Source organism: Pavona decussata, unplaced genomic scaffold (genome assembly GCF_977016875.1).
Source record: "Pavona decussata unplaced genomic scaffold, jaPavDecu1.1 SCAFFOLD_169, whole genome shotgun sequence".
Lineage (NCBI taxonomy): Eukaryota > Metazoa > Cnidaria > Anthozoa > Scleractinia > Agariciidae > Pavona > Pavona decussata.
The window spans coordinates 510,308-531,575 of record NW_028145580.1 but is presented as its reverse complement, the minus strand read 5'-3'; the positions used below and the strand labels follow the sequence as shown (position 1 = coordinate 531,575).

The window sequence follows — 21,268 nt, the reverse complement described above, 5'->3', positions numbered from 1 at the left end:
GAAGTGGGAACCTGGAAAATGACATTTGTGTTGGTAAAAGTGGAAGGGGAAGGACAAATTAAGAGTATTTTTCATAGCTGCTTGGCGACTTCCTAGGAAGGGTGTGGAGGCAAGGAATAAAACAAATTGGGTTATGGTTACTGTAAAGAGACTGCTGAAATACCATTTCTGTGCAGCCGGCAGCCTCTCCTATCCCCGTGGCAGGGCAAACAAAGCAGAGGGCTTAGTGTAAGGGTAATAATGTATGTGCAGTTGCCCCCTCTAACCCAAACCTGCATTGCTTCAAATACACTCCATTTTGGCATGATAGCTTTGAGCAATGGACCTTCCGTTAGAAATTGGTTAGAAATGATTTAGACAATAATTTTCATAAAAGTTCATTCAAATATTCTGTGCACCTAGCATTAGCATCTGGAAATAAGATATAAAAGATAATGAAGCACTCCCGTTAAATATGCACTTTAATTTGTTTTCATGTATACAATATCATTGTTGCAAAGGAAAACTTTAAGGAAGTGTTGTCACACGTGGAACAAATAACATTATTTTAATTCACAATGTTCACTCTCCTAGCTTTTTTCATAGTTTCCATTGTTTTATGTACACCTTGACAGAAGTTAAAAGTTTTGTAACCCCAAGAGTTATGTTACAAAGAAAAAGCTCATGTTGGATATCTAGTCGTCATTGGTCATTGGTTCCTCTTCATCAATCTTAGGTGCAAGGTAGTATCTAAAAATAACGATATGTGGTTAGAAATCTTACCCCTTTCACTCCCACGGGGAAATGCCATATTTTTGAAAAACAGCAACTGTGAACCCATATAACCAAATGTAATATACCAATTGAAAGGTTTTGTGCGGGACATTGCACATCATTCTTGCAAAGACAAAGGAAATAACAGATTAGATTGAAGAAAGTGTCCAAAACAAAAAAATTAAAAACCTTCAAAATTTGTCATTTCTCGTGTATATTGGGTATACCCCTAAACTATAGCTTAATTTGCAGATCTCAGCACATAGTTTCTTGTTAAATGTTGACTTGGTATTAAAAGTGTAATAAGACAAAGTTTCAAAAAATGGAGGGGTGGTTAATCATGTCTGGTATAGAGGGGGTAAACTTTTTTGCTTTCAATGTACAGATCTCACCAAACGTGTCCAAATTTGGTACGAATTGGTCTCATGCCATAGGGCACTCTTGGGAGTGAGAGGGTTAAGAGGTAAACATTTCACAGTTCTAACATCTCATCTGGGAAAAGTCAAAACAAATGCAAAAAATGCTGTATAGAAGACTTCCATCTCCTATCAGGGTTTCATTTAAGGGCCAACCACCAGGCAAATTGACCGTCTGTGAACACAACTTTGCTCAGCTGCTCCCAATGTTTTCAACAAAAGAACATAATTATCCAAGTTAACTGTCCTGCCCAGATGCAATAACACTTGCCCAGCTGTTCAAAATCTTAATGAAATCCCCGTCCTACACAGGAGCAATGCATGACAAGCCCGAAGAGCCTGTGTGTGGAAGGCTAGCATTGAGAAGGATTTTTATAATTTTTGTATAGAATGACAGTAGCTTTCTTGAAAAGAACACTACAAACACTGTCTTTTGGATATTTCATCCACAGGGGTAAAAGGTAGAATTACCTTGTAAGGCTTAAATAAAATTAGAAACATTGCCACACAAAAACTACTATGGCTTATTAATAAGTAAGCCTTTGTTAAAACATCACATTTAAGGACTTTACATAAAAATTTCAAAAAGTTTGACTTTTGCCAAAAGGAGGCTGCATTGACAAATGGTAAAAGTAACCATAGGCTTGTTCATTGGAGGGAAACACCTTCATTTTCTTGAATAAATGAATAGAATAAAATTAATAGTGTCAGAGATGTACAAATTTAACTTACTTGAGGTTGCCTAGTTCTCCAATGCGATAATCAAGAACCAGAGGGACATCTTCCTTCAATGACATTTTTACAGTGCTGGAGAGGGGAGTCGCCTTAAAACAAAATAAAATAAAAAAATTTAGCACCTCACGCTACAAAAAGAGTTTTTTTTAACACAGAGAACTATGATCATGTCCAAACACAAAGTTAACGAGAAGAAATGATAGCTCAGTAGAGCACTGCACTGGTATTATATTGCAGCTCTAGGTCATGGGTTTAAATCCCGTTCAAGCCTGAAAATGGTAAACTATTAATTTTATTTTGTACACAGCTGTGATGGTCTCTAATTTATCATTCAAACCATTGAATAATGTTACGGTAAAAGTTAGCACATACCTTTGTGAAAAAGTTCAGATATCTGAGTGCAAAGGTAAGATTAACTGGTTCATTGAGTTCAATATTTACCTGCAAACACAGAATTAAGGAATAAAATAGATTGGAAAATTATGGGTCAACAGAAATGCTGCAAACATAATTATGATGAGCTGTAACACATGCTCATGACCAGATGGCCACAAGTTGAATTGAACTTCACACCAGTAACAACCTTAATTGTTACTTTTTGGGCAAAAAAAAAAAAAAAAACAATCAAAATTGCGGGTATCATCAAATAATAAATGTTACAAGCTACGACCCTTGATGACAGCTCCAAAAGGAAAGATGCTGTGTGACACTTTTGAAATAATAATTACATGTGGGCAAATGTCACCAGGAGAGCCAATTATGAGTTTCTGACTCAAACGATTGTTCTAACAACTCTACTGTTTTTCTCAAAGGTCTTGTCAACCCCTTAGTATAAACGTCTTGTAAGTTGACACCACACCAGATTGTTCACTCGGGAGAGGTCTCTGTTTGTGAGAAGTAAAAACCAACTGGGAACATAAATGGGTATCTGCCTAGCTATGGGAGCTGTCTACAAGTACAGCATGTTGGAGTTTAGAAGGCAATGTAGGGGGAAGGGTGTTGTAAGAGAGAAACATACAACATAACTTGTGCATCTAACCTGATCCTCTTCCTTGTCAACACTCGCACTTTGTTTAAGAAGAATATTTCCATCTCCCAAGTCCCCATGCGCAGAGAACTTAACACCTTCTTTTGTACAACTAATTTTAACAGAGTCGCCAATCTGTGTCAGGTCGCGACATATTCTCTGAAACTCAGAAGCTGGCATCTGTACGACAGCATCATACTCCTGCTCCTAAGCAAAAATGGGGGAAAACAGATACATGTAGTTAAAAAGAACTATCTCGAGAACTCCAAGACTAAAAGGTGTAAATTTCATTTACAGTCCAGCCCTTCTACCAATTCTTTGTTGCTCCTCTCAAAAATCTGTTTGTTATTGGTTTTCTTTTTTTTTTTATATTTTGCAAAAATTTCCCACTTTCTCATTTTTAACTTGTGAATGTGGGCATGCGCAATGAATGAGTTATAGCGATGGTTTGGATGGCGGGGTTTTCACTTGGGTTGGTGGGTTGTTAACTTTCAGGCATGCACAGTAAATGAGTGATCGTAATGTAGCAGAATTTCATTCGGGCGCTGGTTGAAATTAGAGAATTTTGCATTTTCGGAAGGGAAACACACCTCTTGGAAACAGTGAATCGAAAGAGGAACTTCTAAGAGATGCTCGACAGTTTCAACAGCGGAAATTAAGCATTAACGGCGAGAAATTTGTGTTCGATTTGTGGTTTGATTCAGTTTTGAAAGAACTGCAGTGTTTTAAATTCAATTAGTGGAAAAAAAACATGAGAAATTTTTTTCACGGCGCATCAGAATAATCTTATTCTATCTGTAGAGAATAATTTGACAATCTTTTTGGTGCAAGAAGGGAGATTTTTTGTTAAATCTAAGCTAAGTTATGTTTTTTGTTTTTCCACAAAGTGCGGTGTCCTAAATTCAATTAGTGGAGCTTCATCATGAACTTTGAATAAAAAAGCAGGTGAAAATCTTTTTATTGGCACCTTATATTTCAAGGTGTAGGGAATAAGTTTACAATCATTTTAATACAAGAATGGTTATTTTTCATTGAAATCAGGCAAAGATATAATTTCTTTTAGCTTTCAAGGTAGTGTAGTGTCTTAATTTAAATTACCGAGGTGTCATCTGCATTCACAAGTTGGCTCACAGGAGCCTTTGATTTTTTTCTTGCAAGAAATCCAAATCACAAGAAAATGTTGCAAATCTGGAGGGAATGTTAACTCGTTATCAAAACTACCTTTTGAAAAATATACAAGAAAGAAAAATCCCAGGAGGCATAAAAATTTTGTAATAGCAAAAGCAGAGCAGTGGGATCCACAATGGAAGGCTCAGAATCATGGAATAAAAGGTAGAGGGAGCTGGAAGAATGGACAACTCCTGCCCCTGCCCCTCCCGCAAACAAAACCAACACCAAGCCCTCCACCAGAGTCAGGCAATTAGAGATTACTTACTGGGATTCCTAGATGCTCACTGTCAATATCCATAAGTTTCATATTGTAATCACAAACTCTTTCCTGATCTGCAAAGAATGAATAAAGAGTTTTATTACACTGGGGAAATATTATTTAATTAAGGGAAAATCCTGGACACGAAATTCAAAGGGTTTGTGCTATTAAGAGTTATAAACTTCCAAGAAATTTTTGAGGTACACAAGGAAAATTTCAGAACACTGAAAACCAAAGGAGGATGCCACTAATACATCTCTGGCTCATCAATATGAGCACTAAATCAAGTTTTCTCTGAACAATCAAATAATTCTTTTATAATATAAAAAAGAGTGAAAATAGATGATCATAAATCTTGGAATATTGTATTTTACTAGGACCCTAAAAGATGGAAGAAATTCTTTTCCAGGAATTCTAGGAGTACCATAGCCTTCACTACAGCACTCAATGGTAACAGTACTTACTTGGGCTTTCAAAAATAAATGACACTGTGTCAGTGGACTCCTCCGCTCTGACAGTGACGCTGTCATCGTTGCTGGCACATTTAAGAATTTTTGACAATGTTCCAGTGTCCATACCGAGGATGATATTCCTATCGCATCTGAATGGATCAAATCCTTCATTACTTAATGAGATCGACACCAAGCTGACGTGACTGCTGTCCATGGCTTGCACAGAAATGCCAGTACCGGAACACTCCCAATTTGCGCTGGGAACCAAGTCTTTGATGGCATCAAGAATCTTTTTGAGAAGATTGCCTTGTGTAAGCTTTGCTTCAAACATTTTGAGAAGATTTAAATAAGATATGCAGCTGTTGAAGACTGAAGGCCTGGCTGAAAAAAAAAAGTAATGTAAGTATAAACATGAATACTAAATGGTGCACAGAGATATGATCGAGGTGCTGGGCTGTACTGTCTATTACACTAGACTTTAGAAGGTCAGAAAACCAAGCTTAGGTTGGTCTGTACTTTTTTCTTTTGGCCATCCCTTTAAGTGATTTAAATGCCATCCTCCCTCTTGTGAATGTAGGTCCATTAAAAAACTAAAAGGAATGTCATCAACAAAGGGAATTGGTCACCACAAGTTTGTTAAATAAAGACCCACCTTGTCTGGGGTAAGGGGGTTATCAAAGACACCACCTATCTCATGAACATTACCAATAAAATTTTATTGGCTTCAAAATTTGAGTTGACACAGAAATATTCAGTTAGCAAGAGTCAGTATTGCTAGATAAACAAGGAAGATGAGATTTGAATCTCATTGTCATTTTTTTACTGCTGGATAGAGGGGTGGCTATGCAATAAAGACACCATCTATTGAGGTTGAGGAAGGGGTGCAGGCAGAGAACACCGTCTATTTTGTGGTTTGGTGGGTTCTTTAAGTATAGTAGTTTTGGCCACTTCCCTTAATGCTTCCAATGGGCCATATACTTCAACCTTGAACATCAATGTTTGCTGCTTATTTTATGTAGTAGGAAGGGGGGAGGGAATGGGCAGCAGCCAGACCAAAGGATGCGCAGATATCAATTGATGAAAACAATTGGCAGCCAAGCAACTGTAATTCCAAGTCATATCCACCATGTGATCATCACTTTAAAAGGCGTCAAAGGGTGATTCTGATGTTAAAGTCACTAAGAGGCATATATAAGGACTTCCTTTGAGTTGATTAGGCAATGGGAAAAAGAGCACTACATGGGGAGGCCGGAGGGGCTTAGAGGAAACACTTTCTAATTTGCAACAGCAGTGGTTGGTTCAGTCAAAATAATACCATCACTGATATGTTGTTCAACAATTCTTTTTTCAAATATACAAAAAAACCCACACTGTAGACAACACATCCAACAAATTATCACCAAAATTTAACACTCGCGACGAGCGTTGGAATAGAGTAAGCTTATACGGAGCTGATAAATTATTGAGTTTGTGTTCCAGAACCGATCGAACTTTGACACTAAAATGTTGAGAAACTGCGTGCAACCACCGATGAAAAACAAAATGGAACGATTTTTATAACACTGTACGATTGACCGTTAATATGAAATAAAAGTGAAGTTAAGTTTTTAGTCAGATGAAGCTTCCACCTCGAGGTTGAAATAAAATGGCGGGAAAGCTAACAATGGTTCCCGCGTCAAGATGCTTCAAATCTATACGATCAAGTAAAGATGATGAAAATATTGAAGATCGAGGCACAACTTTGATGAAAACTTCAACGATTTTTCAAATTGAGTGGAACTAGATTACAATTTTGACACGTATGACTTAAGTCTGTAGATGAAACATAACTTAAGCTTAATTCGAGCACGCTGCGAAGATGTACAATATATCGGTATTTTTAGTTTATCTCGACTAAATTCGCCACAAAAGCAGGACATTTTACTTCATTCGGTATTCCTAGTCTTTTAGACAACTAAGGAAACAAAATCAAAACCATCAGATGGAGAAATTTTGAAGAAAGCAACGATTTCTTCGTTCACGAATCAATATGGCCGCATCTAGCAAGTGACACCACTTCGGAAATCATTGTCGATTTGATCAAAATTGCGGCAGCCTAGATCGATAATAACCAAATGCAATCGAAAGCAAGACTATGGGACTTAGTTACTGAACAAATTATACCAAATCTTCTTGATTTCTGCAATCAAACTGCTAAAATATTACAAACAAACATCCTTACCTCGACACTCGACGAAGGAAAGTGAATTATGAATTACGCGCCAAGATTCCTAAATGAGAAAAAGTGCGGGAAATTCAATTATCACTCGTTGATTGGTTAAGCTGTCCACGTGATCTGTCACGAGGACTTTTCGCGGGAGGGACAGGAGAGCAAAGAATACTGGGAAATCCGGGCAAGTTTGAACTTGTAAACAGAAATAACAGCTCTGACCTTTCATTTACAAGGAACCCGAGGGAAGGAGGAAGAAAAACGTGCATATGATCGCATTTTTATCGTGTCAGATCGATCTTATGAGCCATTAGAGAGATTTAGAATCGCATTTACGGTAAACGGCAAACGTGAGATATTGCGTTTACCTTTAGTTAAAAAATTGAGTTAGGCGCTGGCCTCGTGCTTGTCTCCGCTCGCCTGAAAAAGCGCACAAAAAAAAAAAAAAAAGTAACGCCTGTTCTGCAGGCTAAATTCAGTAGATAGATGAGAATAGTGTAAAATAATTCTTGCCTTTGATGCTAAAAATCCAAATCGAAGAAAAGTGCGCTCTTCCGTGCAATGAACACTTTTCGTTGAAAGTTTCCACAGCTTTTAGGTGGAAACTATTTGGATCGAGAATAAAGGGGCCCCCTACCGAAAGCCAACAAAAGCACTAGCCTGTGAACAGGCTCCCAAGTAGGGAAATCGGCGAGCCGGGCGAGCGGAGCGCGGTATGGGGGCCCTTTGGTACCTCCGAAAAATTTTCGGCGGAGAGAATTTCGACAGCCGGAAATGCGTCTGCGTTCGCAGGCTACCCACTTGGGAGCCTGGCTAGAAAAGCAATACGACAGTTCTGCTGTTTTGTTGTTACTCCAGGATGAAACGATGTTCGGGATGAGTGCAAAATCTCGTCCCAATACTCATAACGTCTTCATAAATTATCACGGGACCGGAGGAACACATCTGAGTGTTTACGTGAACTTAGCATCACAGTCACAAAGTTAATTTGAAAAGCAGAAAACCCGACAACAAAGGACACATGGAGACTCCTCAGTTCAAACAGTTTTATTGTCTGCAAAAATCATGCTACGAGGCTCTACGTACGCCATTACACAAAAAAAACTACGTTTTGATACATTCAGATCATTATGTCAAGTGCTAGTGCTAATTTTAGATTTGTATTTGGCAAAGGAGTCAGTCACAAAGGCTCTTTTCTTCTTGTTTGGAAAGACAGCAAATGATGGAAAGCATTCGAAGTTAGCTTGTTTGGAAAAGATACACTGTACTGAGGTGAAAAAATTATTCACAGCCCATCAGTGTGTGGGTAACATTACATAGCATCGATTCACACCCAATAATTGTTATTTCCAACAACTACTACATTCAAGAACGTATACTTTTGACTTTCAAGTCACACAAACAACAAGAGTACCGAGTATAAAGGCCAGTCACAGATGAAAGCAATATTGCGTTTGTGCTACAAAATTAGCACAGAAACTCGCTGTATGCCAACATCCATCAGTTTCAAATGTAAAGGTCCAGGCATTAAAATGTTGGTCTGTGGCAATGTTATAGCCAGGGAAATGGACCGTGGAAGTGGCTATCCTTGGTTGCTGTTTATCCATAGAAATTTTCTTCAATGCTGCATTGCTTGTATAATTTCCCACAACACGACTTGCCTCAACATCACAAATAATGCTGGCAACTATGCAGGCAAGCTAAAACACAAATGCATGCCTTGTTTCGGTACTCAGAAGTATGACAATGTAGGGTGTCATTTCCCCAGTAGGATTGACAATCACGGCTGTGGTCAGCTGTGAAAGTTTACATTTGATTTTGTTTTCTCAACACCTGCCTCAAAATCCTTCATTCTGATTGGTCGAAGGTTTGATTTCACACTTTCATCTAGCATGCTGGTCCTGTCAAGTGAGACAACAACGAAAAAATCTGTCAATTGAAAATTATCCAGCTATTACCAGCATCTATTTGTGTTTGTCTATCATTAAACTGACCTAGGAGCACGGACTAGTAAACATTGTGCTTCCCTGCTAAGAAACTTATCTTATGTTTCATACATCGGATGTGTTTAACATTTTTCTACGGGTTCTGCTTTATCTATGTAATTTCCGTTGCCCCCAGACATGATAGTAACTGATCATATAATCTCATAAAACCTGTAAGCACACGGTGTAGTCTTTAATCCTGTTAACTTGTGTAGCATAACAGTGTGTAGTAAACATGACTTACGGTGACTCAGAGTTGTTTACACTTTTCATATAATCTCTAACACAAGACATGGCTGCTAAACGACCTGGTATAAATAAAAAAGATGAAAGAATTGATAAGTAAATCCACTCTGTATTAATCTTTATTATTACTACATAAGTTTCAACTATAAATATTCAAAAAGGAAAATTCTGAGACCATTGAAGCATTTGATTTAGAATGCTAGCGTGGGACAGGAACGCGTGACGAACCCCTAAGAACGTGTGCGTGGGAGGCTTGGATTACATTGACAGATTCATAGGCCAGTTTTGATACTTTTTACTTGGCTTTTTTTTTTAAAATTTAATAAGGGGAACGAAACAAGGAACCAATCATTCAGTGCAAATACTCAAAGAGATTGCTTTTGGTTTTATTCCCCTAAGGCTAAGAGCCAAGTAAACTAATGTATCAAAATAAGCCTGTTGGATATGTGGACAAGGGGATTCCAGATGAGCACACTCAGGTTAATTACCCAACAGCAGATTGCCAGCACCTGTTTCTACACTTGGATGGAAATGAGGTATGCACTCACATTATTCCACACAGCAGGATGAGGCGTCGGAGATGGTGGGGAGGAAGAAGGGGTAAAGGAAGGCAGTGGGAAGAGAAGGGGAGGGGTTAGGCGGAGGGAAAGGAGAAGGGGAAGAGGTGGAAGAGAAAGAGGATGTGGGGAAGAAGGAAGGGAGGGGAGGAGAAGGGGGAGGAGGAAGAAAAGAAGAGGGGGTAGGAGGCAGAGAGAGAGGAGGGAAAGGAGTAGGGGAGGAGGAGGACAAGGATGAGGAGGGAGGAAGGAGAAAGTGGGGGAGGAGGAGAAGAGTGAAAAAGGGATGGAAAAAAGGAGAAAGTGGGGAAAAAGAGAGAAGAGGGGGTGGGGAAGGAGGGGAATGAAGAAGGAAGGGAAGGATCAGACTTGCTAAAAAGCCAAAAATAGAGCTTCCCCCATCACAACTTACATATCTCCTTGAGGCCACTACCAGAAAATCCGTCAGTCATTTCTGCTAATTCATCCATGTCAACGTCTTCTTCAAGCTAAAAACAGCACATCAGAAAAGGAAAATGTTACATCATTTTTTTTTCATAGAAATATGTTTACAAATTAAATATTGTGCATGTGCTGTACGGTGTTAATGTAACATCATTCAATATTGGAAAACAAAATTCTATTATGAAGAAATGTAGCAGGTTTGAAATGTAGGAATGGCACTTTTTCATTTACTGTGTTAACTACATTAATTACCTGTATATAGTAATTCACAGGTTGAGATTTACGTACCTTTTCCTTTTCCAGAATAATGTTTAAAATTTCTTTGCGCTGTTCTGAATTCTGTCAAGAGATGTCAAAAATGACATACACAATAAGTGGAATTGCAATTTAAATGTGGCTAAAATGTAATTTAGGCCAAGTTAATTTCAAGCCAATGTTGTCAGCGGTCTCCCACTCAAGCGTACATGACCCGCAGGGTGATCTCTGGCTCGCTGCTTGTCTTGTGACTTACATTGCGTTTCATGTTGGCATTTGGCGCTGTTCATTGCGGATCTCTGGTTGCTTTTACTTCAAAGTGAATCTGGCTATTTTCATTGAGTTTAACTATACTTTAAGTGAAGTTATCAATCTTCAATAGCTGACGTATACATGTATGTATTCCTTGCAAAAACTTCTCTCAAAAAATGAATGAAAAGCCCTGTCAAGTGACAGAGGCACGGTATAGGGTATCATTCAAAATGGGTTAAATAAATTATATAACTTTTATGTATTCAAAAGTGACAAGATATTCTTACTGGTAATCCCACATGAAAGGCGCAAGGCATTCTTCTGAGGATTGCTCTGTCAACATCTTGAGGTCTGTTAGTTGCACCCATAACAATTACTTGACATGAAGAATCAGTCATCAAACCTGTAAAACAATCAAGGATTCAAAGTATTCTATATCAAAATTTTCACATAATTTTTAAATATAACAATAATAGCTATGTATCAAATAACTGATTAATTTTCTAATGCTGTCATTGGAGGAAACATGTCACATGGTACAAAAATGGATGGCAGTTATCAGATAAATGTTATTTGATTTGATTTCTGTCATCTAGTTTTTTGATGAGTAAAAGTTTACAAAGGAAAGTCACTTTTAGGTCTTATTGTTTAATCTAATCACAGTGTAGCTGCAAATTATCACACTGTGAACATCACTTCAGCTGTTTTGTCTATTTCCAGACCTACTGCCTGTGCATAAATTGAGAAATTAATACAAGGGCTAGAAGATTGCTGGCATATTGGATGACAATACCCTTAGCTGAAAGATTGTCCTCAAATTTTCACAGTTGCCCTTGAAGCTTCAATTGATGGCCATCTGTTCATTGTTCAGACAATCTTTACACCAGCTGTAGGATACAAGCATTTACTGAAATAAAACCTTTAGATTAAGAAGAGGCTGTCCTTGAGGCAGTCTACAATAAATTTCAAACATTTAGGCACTATCTCCTTGACTTTGAGACCCTAAAACTTGGTGTCTGTGTGACATCCAAATGCTGTTACTGATAACACCTTACATGTACTTTGTCTTACCATCCCATAGACTCATAAACTGTGCCTTCATCATTGCAGTGGCTTCATGATCAGTCTTGTCCCGCATTCTGAGAAAAGAATCTAAAAAGTGAAGAAAAATAAACCAAATTTATTTTAAAGAAAATTACTCACTTGATGTTCAAGTCACCTATAAGCACATCGCATCAAAAGAAACTTGTGTGCCAAGTAAAAAGCCATATATAAATTCCTTTCAACTAGTTCACCTTCTGTTTCCATAGTTTGTCTATGCTTACAGTGGATTGTGAAAAACGTACAAGTACAACATATACTTTCAACCCTCTACAAATGTTTTGTAGTTGTAAGATCATCGTACTGGGCTGTTGATACTCTTTGAAGTGGGTGAAGAAGTCAAAAAGTAGCCGGGATTCTATTCCCTTAGTGGTATCTGTTCAATGCTTTGTTATTCTGTCTAAATAGCCGGGGTACCCACGAGTTCATAATTGCCGACAAAAATCCCCAGCCCCTGGCAAAAGAAGTAGCGGCATAGTAGACAGCCAGTCCAAAGGGGTCTTGGGGAAAATCAATACAAACTAGGCGGCAAATCATCATCGGTACAGTGCATGTGACAAAATTATCAGCTGCCAATACATTTTGAAAGGGTTGCATAGAGTAAGGCAAGCTGGCACCCAAAACAAAACAAATAAATATAGTTTTACCTAATATCATAATTAAAAGCTTCCACTTACCTATTTCGTCAATAAATATAATACATGGTTGAAGTTTTATTGCCTGTATGTGGATAAAAAATGAAAGTGGTCAACTCAAAAATTATGGAATTATACTAATTATTGAAGAATATCTTACACTAAGCATCTAGTAAATTAAACACCCTTTGTTTGCAATGAACACAAAATAATGTAACTAAAATGTCGGTCTTTTACTTACCAATGAGAAAACAGCTGCAGCAAGCTTTTGTGATTCCCCATACCATTTGTCAGTTAAAGATGAAACTTGTAGGTTAATAAAACGGCAACCTAAAGGGAAACAAATCAAACAGAAGCAGACAATGTTTTAAGCCCTAGTATCCACAATCCCCTGAGTCTAACTCTTCTTTATAATAATTGAAGAGGTGCCTGGAAAAAAGCCTTACTAAGTGACTTCTGATGAACTGCTACAGCTGTACTAACATTCTTCTGCCAAATTGCCTTCTATTCACTTGTGAAACCAAAGGAGAATTTGACCGTCCATCAAAAGTCACTAAGGGCCTTATTCCGCACAGCCGGGCTTCAATTATCACAGTTCTTATCTCCCAGGTTAATAGTTGGGAGAAGTTGTATATACATCAAGACATTTTTGTTGGGTGATCATTTCCTTTTTTCTCCCGACCTGTTAAAATGGTGACGAAACAATTACTATACATGTACTTCCCTTCCTCCTTGTTAAATGCACCCCTTATTTCCAAGAATACATTAACTTGATCTCTAAATTGTAACAAGTTTTGCAGTGTTAGCCTTAGTGGACTCTTACTAATCCAGTTACCAGTGGCTTTGAAAATCTGTCCATATCCATGGGGTGACCAGAGTAATGGCAATTTTTATTTTTAAATTCGACTGTTTTATTTGTAGTTATTTATTGCGAAACATTCTTCAAAATGGGCATGCCATACAGGCAGGATCACACCATCAAGATCCCTGGAAAACTTTTCAAAATCAAATAACAAAGGATAAGAAAAAAAGATAAAGTCATGTACTGTACATGAGATACTCCAAAATTACAATCTTGACATGTTCCTTGAGGATACAAAATAAGCTACAAAATTTATTAATCAATATATTTACCTGCTTCTTTTGCTGTTGCTTTGGCAATCATTGTTTTTCCACAGCCAGGTGGGCCATGTAATAAAACACCTGCACACAGATCATCAGAACAAACTGTTGTAACAAGTCATGTATATTGAAAGGGGCATTCACAAATTATGCCCATGATATTTATTACAAACTAAGCTACTTTGAGAAGGCCTTAAATCAAGAATCAATTTATATTTTTATCACATGTATTCTTAATCTAAGAATCCACTCCTTCAAAATCCACATAACATAAACTCTCTGCAAAGATGGCTGACATTTAATATTCTTTTGAATGCATTCAAGTAAGCCATACTAGCGATGTTCAAGGTAAATTGTTCTTTTGATTTTTTAACGCAAGAACGCGTCATTTTGCATAGGGTCTATTATTTTCAATTATTGAATATGTTCCATTAGAGCAGAGCTGTCATTAGGCTTTGGAGAAGCCTGCTCTGTAAGACAGTAAAACAGCCAGTCAAGAAAAGATTGGGCCTCAAATCCTTGTACTGTATGGGCGGGGGAAGGGGGTATCTCCTGAACCTACAAATTACTGAGTTGTATTTTAGCCATTTACACAATCTTAAAGCCAGTTTTCTGCAAAGTATAAGGGGGTTAGTTTCTAAAGAAACTGTGGTACTGCATTGGTGGGGAGTAAAAACAAATGTTTGGCTTTATCAATGAAGAATTGATAACAGTTATTTGGCCACCATAAAGAGATTTGAGTGCTAACGTTTTGAGTGTTAGCCCTTCATTAGAGCAAATGTCACCATTCGCTCTCTGATGAAGGGCTAACGCTAGAAACGTCCGCACTCAAATCTCTTTATGGTGGCCAAATTACCTTAAATCAAAACCAAAACATTCCTTTATCTTCAAAGCAGTTGCAAGCCATAATGCTGAGCCATAAAGTTAGGGAGTCAGCTCCATATGAGGATTCAGTTCCTCCCTGTTGGCATCCTGTTTGCATTTCTTCTTTACTGATTGTTATGCATTGAAAAAAAGTTGTTTATGGCTGACTGTCAGCTACTGATCACAGTCTTGTGGAGGGAGGCATTTAAATGAGAGGGGGCATTTATTCAAGCACGTAAACATTTTAAGATATTCAAATCATGTCCTTACCTTTTGGTGCACTTAGAAGAGAAGAGTTCTTAAATATGTCCTTTTGTTGTATAGGAAAAATAACTGTTTCCTGTTCAAAATTAATCACAGCAGAAAATTCCAGTAAGAGTTATGATACAGTACAATTTTATATCATTTTCTAAAATAGGATTTAAAACTAATGACTGACACTGCCTCCCCCCCTCCCCCCCTCCACCTAAGATTGAGATTCATAATTTTTAAATTTCAAAATGTGTATCTGAATGGGACAAAGTAAAACTCTGAGTCCTTAGTGGGAAACAATGTCCTTCTGCACACCACTGGGAGATTCATGGCCAGCTAGGACATTAAAAACCTGACCAGTACATTTTACTAGGTTCATATGCATACTGCTAGTCAGAAATGATAATTATCAGAAATATACTTCATTTTTCTCTCCCTTTAAGGGGTTTTTCAGGGATAATGAAACAAACTGCTCAAAAACAAATATTTCAAGTGCACCTGGGATGGGTGAGTGAGTGAGTGAGTGAGTGAGTGAGTGAGTGAGTGAGTGAGTGAGTAAGCAAACATTTAGTAATTTTTCACCTTGACTTCATCAATAGTTTCTCTGAGTCCTCCTATATCTTTCCAGCTGATTGGCAGAGTTAATGGATCCACAATATCAGCTGCTACAGCGAGTTCATATTCACTTAACTGCAAAAATATGCAGCAAAAGGATATGAACATAATTAAATTTCAAAATGCTTACAATACAACAAGTGAATAACTCAGGGAGAAAGGGTGATTTACAAACTAAGGTAACTTGTAACTTACTGTTTATGCAGTATTTGGGTATTAACTATGTATTCACTGGTCTCTATCAAATTTAATTATGTAGCAGTATATCTGCATTCCTTAATACCATTCCTGGCAAGCTCATTGCCAGAGTAGAAGACTATCGCTATTGGAAATTACTCATACAATATTACAGATTATTAATAATTTAGAGAAAAAGATTAAAACAAAAGGCTTACACTGTAGATTATCTTTTGTTTAGAGACAAAAATGCTCGCCATGAGTAACAAGGTAAAGTACTTGGGCTAACTTTAATAAAACTAAAAGAGTTACATTATACCTTGACTCCTTGTACACCAATTTTCTTTAAGAGCTGTTCAGCCTAAAATGTAATTGTAAATCAAATCAGACAAATACATGTATTTATTTTAAACTTTTTAAAACCATTTATAACAGGTTCCAAATTTAGGGTACACAATGGGTACTGCTAATTAATTAATTAATTAATTAATTAATTAATTAATTAATGTATCACTCGTTTTCAAGTATTGACCCCTTTCCTCCCTACATCGCCAATTCGGTAGGAATTAGTAGGCACCATCTTTTATTACATAATATATAATAGTGTCATTAATAATTTAACAAGATGCCTGTACTGGCATTTACGCGTGATGCTTAATGTGGCCTCACTGATTCCCATTGTGTGGTTCGCAGATTTATAAAACTATCCTAGCGAATGGAATAGTTTGAGTCACAAAGATAGGGTTATGTTGTTTCCCTTGTGTTACGCCTCTTATCGTTGTACTGGAAATGCCATTACTGCGTGATATTTTATCGTTGTGTTACTAGAAATCATACCGGAAATGACTTTCTCATAACGTCATGCTTATCAGTAACCTTTTCTTTGCGCATTGTGATTCTAAAACTGTCAAACAAAGCATGGTCCCTTCGCCAGGGACTCTCCAATTTCCACTATTTTAAATGTCAAATGCTTCTTATAAGTTATTCTTTCGATTTACTGCTTCAAAATGGTTAATATTCCATTTGAAAACGGCACACTTGAGTCCACAACATGTTAACAATACGGCCACCACAAATTTAATCCGGGTTTAATGAATAAATCAAATGATGTACTGTACTATACTGGCATTACGCGTGATGCTGGGGCTGATTCATTTATTCCAACTGTATGCTTCGCTGATTGATAAAACTATCCTTGCTAATGGAATAGTTTGAGTCATGACGATCGCGTTACGTTGTTTCCCTTGTGTTATGCGACTCAGGCTATCACCGGAAATGTGTGAAATTCCATTACGATAACGTAAGCTTCTCAATGACCTCTTTTTAGTCTCGCGTCGTGGTCGAAGACTGTCAAACAAAGCACGATTCCTTCGCCAGGAACTCACCAATTTCCACGGGTGCTTCTTAGAAGTTATTCTTTTGATTAACCGCTTCAAAATGGTGAAATTTCCGTTTAAAAACGGCACACTTGAGTCCACAACATGTTAACAATATGGCGCGACAATTTAATCCGTCTTTGATAAATATATCAAATGATGCGTTGACGTCACACAGGTAGCAATAAGTGGGTCCCCTCCCTCGCGATTAAAGCGACAAGAATGGATGTTGATTGGCCTGCTGTTGTTGAAGACAATCAGAACAATACATCCCGAGTAGGAGAGGTGAGAGTTTAATGAATAAATTAATGTACCGATTTGTGGTTACGACGAAGAAAAAAAAAAAAAAAGAAGAAATCGACCCGTTTTTAGACACGGTATGCCCCCTCAGGGCATCCAGTGTAATAAATTATTGTGCAGATTTGTGACTACGACGAAGGGCATCCCGTGTAATAAGGGAGATATCTAGGCAAGATTTCTGAAAAGAACCCTTTGAGCCAATAGGCCTCGATCTGAATAAGTGACGTCAGCGATATCTTAGCTATATAAAACCCACGACAAAAATGTATTATAGGCCTTGAGGATGGAACGATGCTAATTTACGTTTAACATGGATAAAATATAAATTAGAAATGAGCCGAAAATTTAGGATAAAGTCTCCCGATTTTAGCCTCAGTCGTATGACGTCTCAGCATGCAATGATGCCGGCTTACGTACGTACCTGTTTCTGTGCAGCCAAGCGGCTCTTTTTAGTCGGATCCAGAGCGTCCACCAACCATTTTACACCGTAATACGTCACAGCACCGAGAATAAGAGCCTGTATTGCCGTCGCTATATACCTAGCTCGATGATCCGACATATTATTTTGAAGAAACTACAACGCTAACATTTTCACTTTAGATTTCCTTGTTTCATCATGTTTCATCTGTTAATGTGGAATGCGGCTTCCCCCAAAAGAGCATGCTTCTGATCTATTTTTTGCGCAAAGCATCATGGTATCTTCCTCTTCGAATTCTCAGCGAAACCTTCAGGTTTGTGAAAGAATACTTGTGTGGCAATCGCGTCTGTCTCGCCATCGATTTTAAGCATCCGTCTCTCGGAGGCGGTGTAATAAATGTTTTATAATCCTTTTATGTGACTGTGCTATTATTTTTCTTTGAATGTCTATAGTATGGCTCCTAGAAAGGGTCAGAAACAAGCAGGTGGAGAACAGAACATTTCCCTTGGTCCTCAGGTATACAACCCTGGCGTGTAGAAATTTCTTTACCAGAGCCGATGTTTTGTGTCCCCTTGTTTGACACATTGTCTGAGAGAACTTAAGTTGCCTTACGCTTAACTTGTTGCAATGATTTTTCTGCAGAGAAATCATACATACTTTGATAGGACGTTTGATTGTACGTAATAAGAAGTTTAGTAAGCTTACGACTTCTAACCGCTTCAACTTTTGGAATTCGAAGATTGTTACTGTATTGTTACTGGTTCTGTGGTCGTGTACTGCTATTCAAGAGGCCACAAATGTCGTACTCGCTTTTTTTGATATGTTTTATTATTTCTCATGAATATGATTACGCTTGCATGTTATTGTGTACCATGGCCTGTACATACAGAAAAAAAATGTATTGTTTCACATACACTGTAATACCACACTTAGCTTGTTGTGTAAGTTTCCTGCTCGCCGAATGTTAAATTTTGTGACTGTTTTAATTTTTAGGCCAGTGAGGGTGAAGATGTTTTTGCTGTTGCGCACATCTTTGCTTCCTTCAACGACACTTTTGTTCACATTACTGATCTGTCTGGAAAGTAAGTTGAACTCTTAAATTGAACTGGCATGTGGGTTGACTTGTTTAACTATTGATTGTGGAGAAAATGATAAGGGACAAAATTGCATGTAACCTGTGCTTCATCGACAGATATTTAGTACATTTTAAGGCTAGACTGTAGAACACTTGATGGCAAGATTTCTCCACAGCACCATACATTTATTATGCATGGACCACTGTCATACTTACCCTCTTATAAAAATGATGAGCGGGTATAGAGTTTGAGTCGCAAAATTTATACAAAATATTAATGTATGGACTGTGCAGAAATCTTTTCCATGTAGCCACATATTTGCATGTCATGCAGTAAGAATGGTTTCTTTCATATTTGTTTATTATGTTCTATTGACTGTTCAGGTATTCTAAAATTGCTTGCATTTGATTCTTCTTCCATTCCTGCGATTTTCCTTATTGTGACATTTTGTTGTTATTCTAAAGCAAAATCAAATGTCTTTCACTTAGTGTTGTTTGCTGTAAATGCCAAAATCTCTTCAGAGGCAAGCAGTGATGTCTTTAATATACGCTGACATTTAATGATAAGAAACATTATCTGAGCTTGCCTCTGGCAACTGAATTAGTAGTGCATTTGTATTGTGAGTAAATGGCTAGTTGATTGTTTATTAATGAATTTCATATATTCCTCAGGGAAACAGTTGTACGAGTTACTGGCGGAATGAAGGTCAAGGCTGATCGTGATGAGGTGAGACAAGAACTGAAGTGGAATACATTGCTATAAACTATAGTAAAGTTTAAACTGTGGCCAATGATTCAATTCACAGTCACCTTTCCCCTGTGCAGATATCTTTGTCAGTCCATTTAACTGGCTGCACACAAGTTGGCAGGCATTCAGATGTTGGGGAAGAGGGGGAGGGGTATTATTTTTTATGGCTGCAAGCATCCCCATGTCTATGAAGTTCCAAAGCAAAGCTCCATGGTCCTACTCAATTTGAATTGCCCAGGCAAATATATCATGGAAATACAGTGTCTAAATATTAAAGTTATTGTATCGTATTGTATCGGCATTTATCTTTTTATTCTTCTGTAAGTGGGCTTTTGTTGGATGTGGGGCATTTCTCAGCATTAATTATGTTTTTTGGTAGGGTTGTTACATATGCATTTTGGAAGATTTTGTTTGTCATAAAATGTTAGTTCATTACATTGGGCATTTAATAGACAAGTTATATTATTACATTTTAGTGTTTTAGTATATCATTGTTCAGCGGTGTCGCACAAAAAAATTCATTTTCATGTCAATGACTTCCCAGTGATGAATTTATATCAGACACTAAGTTAATCTGTATTGATGAATATGACTGGTGGATGTTTTGCCAGGCTTCCCCATACGCTGCCATGTTGGCTGCTCAAGATGTAGCTGCCAGGTGCAAAGAGATTGGCATCACTGCTCTGCACATCAAGCTTAGGGCAACTGGAGGTAACAGGTAAGCAAATTTTAGATCAAGTATCATTTTAACCCTATTTAGCTTTGACCATGTAATGTTTGCTTTCTGAGCCTGTAGGGGTAACCCCCCCCCCCCCCCCCTCAGGAGCACTTACAATATTCGCTACAGTGGATTCAAATCCATTCAAAGGCAAGCAGTGATGTCTTTAATATACGCTGATTTTTTTTTAGTGATAAGAAGCATATCCTGAGCTTGCTGCTAGCATGATTTTATTGCTCTTTGCCAATCTACATGGCATGTTTGTGTCATTTGTAGTCATCAGGAAATTAAAAGCTTTCATGGTCCTTTTTCAGAACTAAGACCCCAGGCCCTGGTGCCCAGTCTGCCCTTAGAGCTCTTGCTCGTTCAGGAATGAAGATTGGACGTATTGGTAAGACAAATAGCATCTTCTGTTTTGTTTGGTTGTGCTTAAGATGATAACTGTTGTATAAGGTTATTTATTACAGAATAGTGTTTGTGAAATTGTTTTCCTAAGTGAGTGATCATCCCCCTTGTTTTTAAAGACCCTTGCCATGTTTGGTTGTTCTAACTTTGAAGTCTATATATGAAATCCTTATTGTTGTTGTGACCAGTTTAGCAAATGAATATTAGGGATGTATGCAAAAAAGCCCAAAGGAAATGTTTGGTCGTCAAAATTTTCTATATTGTACATCATTTTGTTTGCACCTCCTGAAGTAATACATTCTTGTGGTGCGTTTGGTTTATTAGTATTTATAAGATTCTTTTCTTTTCTTTGCTTTTCCGCTCTTTGCTTTTCTTTTCTTTTCCTTTCTTTTTATTTTGGGCATGGTCTATTTCTAGAGAGGAAGGGGAGTTACTTTGATCATTCTCTCATGAATGTCGTTCCCCCTTACATTTTTCACCGTAATTTTGTTTATTTATTAGTATTTAATATTTTTGTCTATTTAGTCATCAATATTTGTACTATCCTTTTACTGATGTGTTTATAAACTCTCTTTACAGAGGATGTTACTCCCATTCCATCAGACAGTACAAGAAGGAAGGGTGGTCGTCGAGGACGACGTCTGTAAATTTTGTGCCTGTTAGAACCATTAAATAAAAATCACCATCAAGATAAAATGGCTG

The 21,268-nt window shown here is 37.6% G+C and overlaps 3 protein-coding genes across 3 annotated transcripts; 1 reads left to right on the top strand and 2 right to left on the bottom strand.

Moving 5' to 3' along the window:
• Positions 1–443: 443 nt before the first annotated feature.
• LOC146464073 (DNA sliding clamp PCNA-like) lies at positions 444–7,166 on the bottom strand. The gene is made up of 7 exons (XM_085130216.1): positions 7,034–7,166; positions 4,825–5,193; positions 4,367–4,434; positions 2,944–3,138; positions 2,277–2,345; positions 1,902–1,993; positions 444–729 (listed from the first exon to the last, which is right to left on the bottom strand). Exons 2-7 carry the CDS (start codon positions 5,141–5,143, stop codon positions 675–677), a joined length of 798 nt encoding a protein of 265 aa, XP_084986342.1. The 5' UTR covers positions 5,144–5,193; positions 7,034–7,166; the 3' UTR covers positions 444–674.
• Positions 7,167–8,053: 887 nt separating this feature from the next.
• On the bottom strand, positions 8,054–17,839 carry LOC146464072 (outer mitochondrial transmembrane helix translocase-like). The gene is made up of 13 exons (XM_085130190.1): positions 17,624–17,839; positions 15,846–15,887; positions 15,317–15,424; positions 14,753–14,822; positions 13,631–13,699; positions 12,738–12,826; positions 12,539–12,581; positions 11,832–11,912; positions 11,048–11,163; positions 10,542–10,592; positions 10,222–10,297; positions 9,251–9,314; positions 8,054–8,922 (listed from the first exon to the last, which is right to left on the bottom strand). The coding sequence occupies exons 1-13, from the start codon at positions 17,759–17,761 to the stop codon at positions 8,814–8,816; spliced, it is 1,056 nt and encodes a 351-aa protein (XP_084986316.1). The 5' UTR covers positions 17,762–17,839; the 3' UTR covers positions 8,054–8,813.
• Positions 17,840–17,854: 15 nt separating this feature from the next.
• Positions 17,855–21,262, top strand: LOC146464071 (small ribosomal subunit protein uS11). The gene is made up of 7 exons (XM_085130220.1): positions 17,855–17,933; positions 18,073–18,136; positions 18,614–18,702; positions 19,368–19,422; positions 20,055–20,161; positions 20,476–20,552; positions 21,146–21,262. The coding sequence occupies exons 1-7, from the start codon at positions 17,863–17,865 to the stop codon at positions 21,211–21,213; spliced, it is 531 nt and encodes a 176-aa protein (XP_084986346.1). The 5' UTR covers positions 17,855–17,862; the 3' UTR covers positions 21,214–21,262.
• The last annotated feature ends 6 nt before the right edge of the window (positions 21,263–21,268 follow it).

Excerpts from the sequence above, each read along its gene's own strand:
- LOC146464073 (XM_085130216.1), bottom strand. The coding sequence starts at position 5,143 with ATGTTTGAAGCAAAGCTTACACAAGGCAATCTTCTCAAAAAGATTCTT. Across the intron at positions 1,994-2,276 it reads ATCTGAACTTTTTCACAAAG|GCGACTCCCCTCTCCAGCAC; the intron begins GTATGTGCTAAC and ends TTTTGTTTTAAG. Across the intron at positions 730-1,901 it reads GGAGAACTAGGCAACCTCAA|ATACTACCTTGCACCTAAGA; the intron begins GTAAGTTAAATT and ends CGTTATTTTTAG.
- LOC146464072 (XM_085130190.1), bottom strand. The coding sequence starts at position 17,761 with ATGTCGGATCATCGAGCTAGGTATATAGCGACGGCAATACAGGCTCTT. Across the intron at positions 12,582-12,737 it reads CTGCAGCTGTTTTCTCATTG|GCAATAAAACTTCAACCATG; the intron begins GTAAGTAAAAGA and ends ATCCACATACAG. Across the intron at positions 10,593-11,047 it reads CCTTTCATGTGGGATTACCA|AATTCAGAACAGCGCAAAGA; the intron begins GTAAGAATATCT and ends ATCTCTTGACAG.
- LOC146464071 (XM_085130220.1), top strand. The coding sequence starts at position 17,863 with ATGCTTCTGATCTATTTTTTGCGCAAAGCATCATGGTATCTTCCTCTT. Across the intron at positions 17,934-18,072 it reads ATTCTCAGCGAAACCTTCAG|TATGGCTCCTAGAAAGGGTC; the intron begins GTTTGTGAAAGA and ends GAATGTCTATAG. Across the intron at positions 18,137-18,613 it reads ACATTTCCCTTGGTCCTCAG|GCCAGTGAGGGTGAAGATGT; the intron begins GTATACAACCCT and ends TTTAATTTTTAG.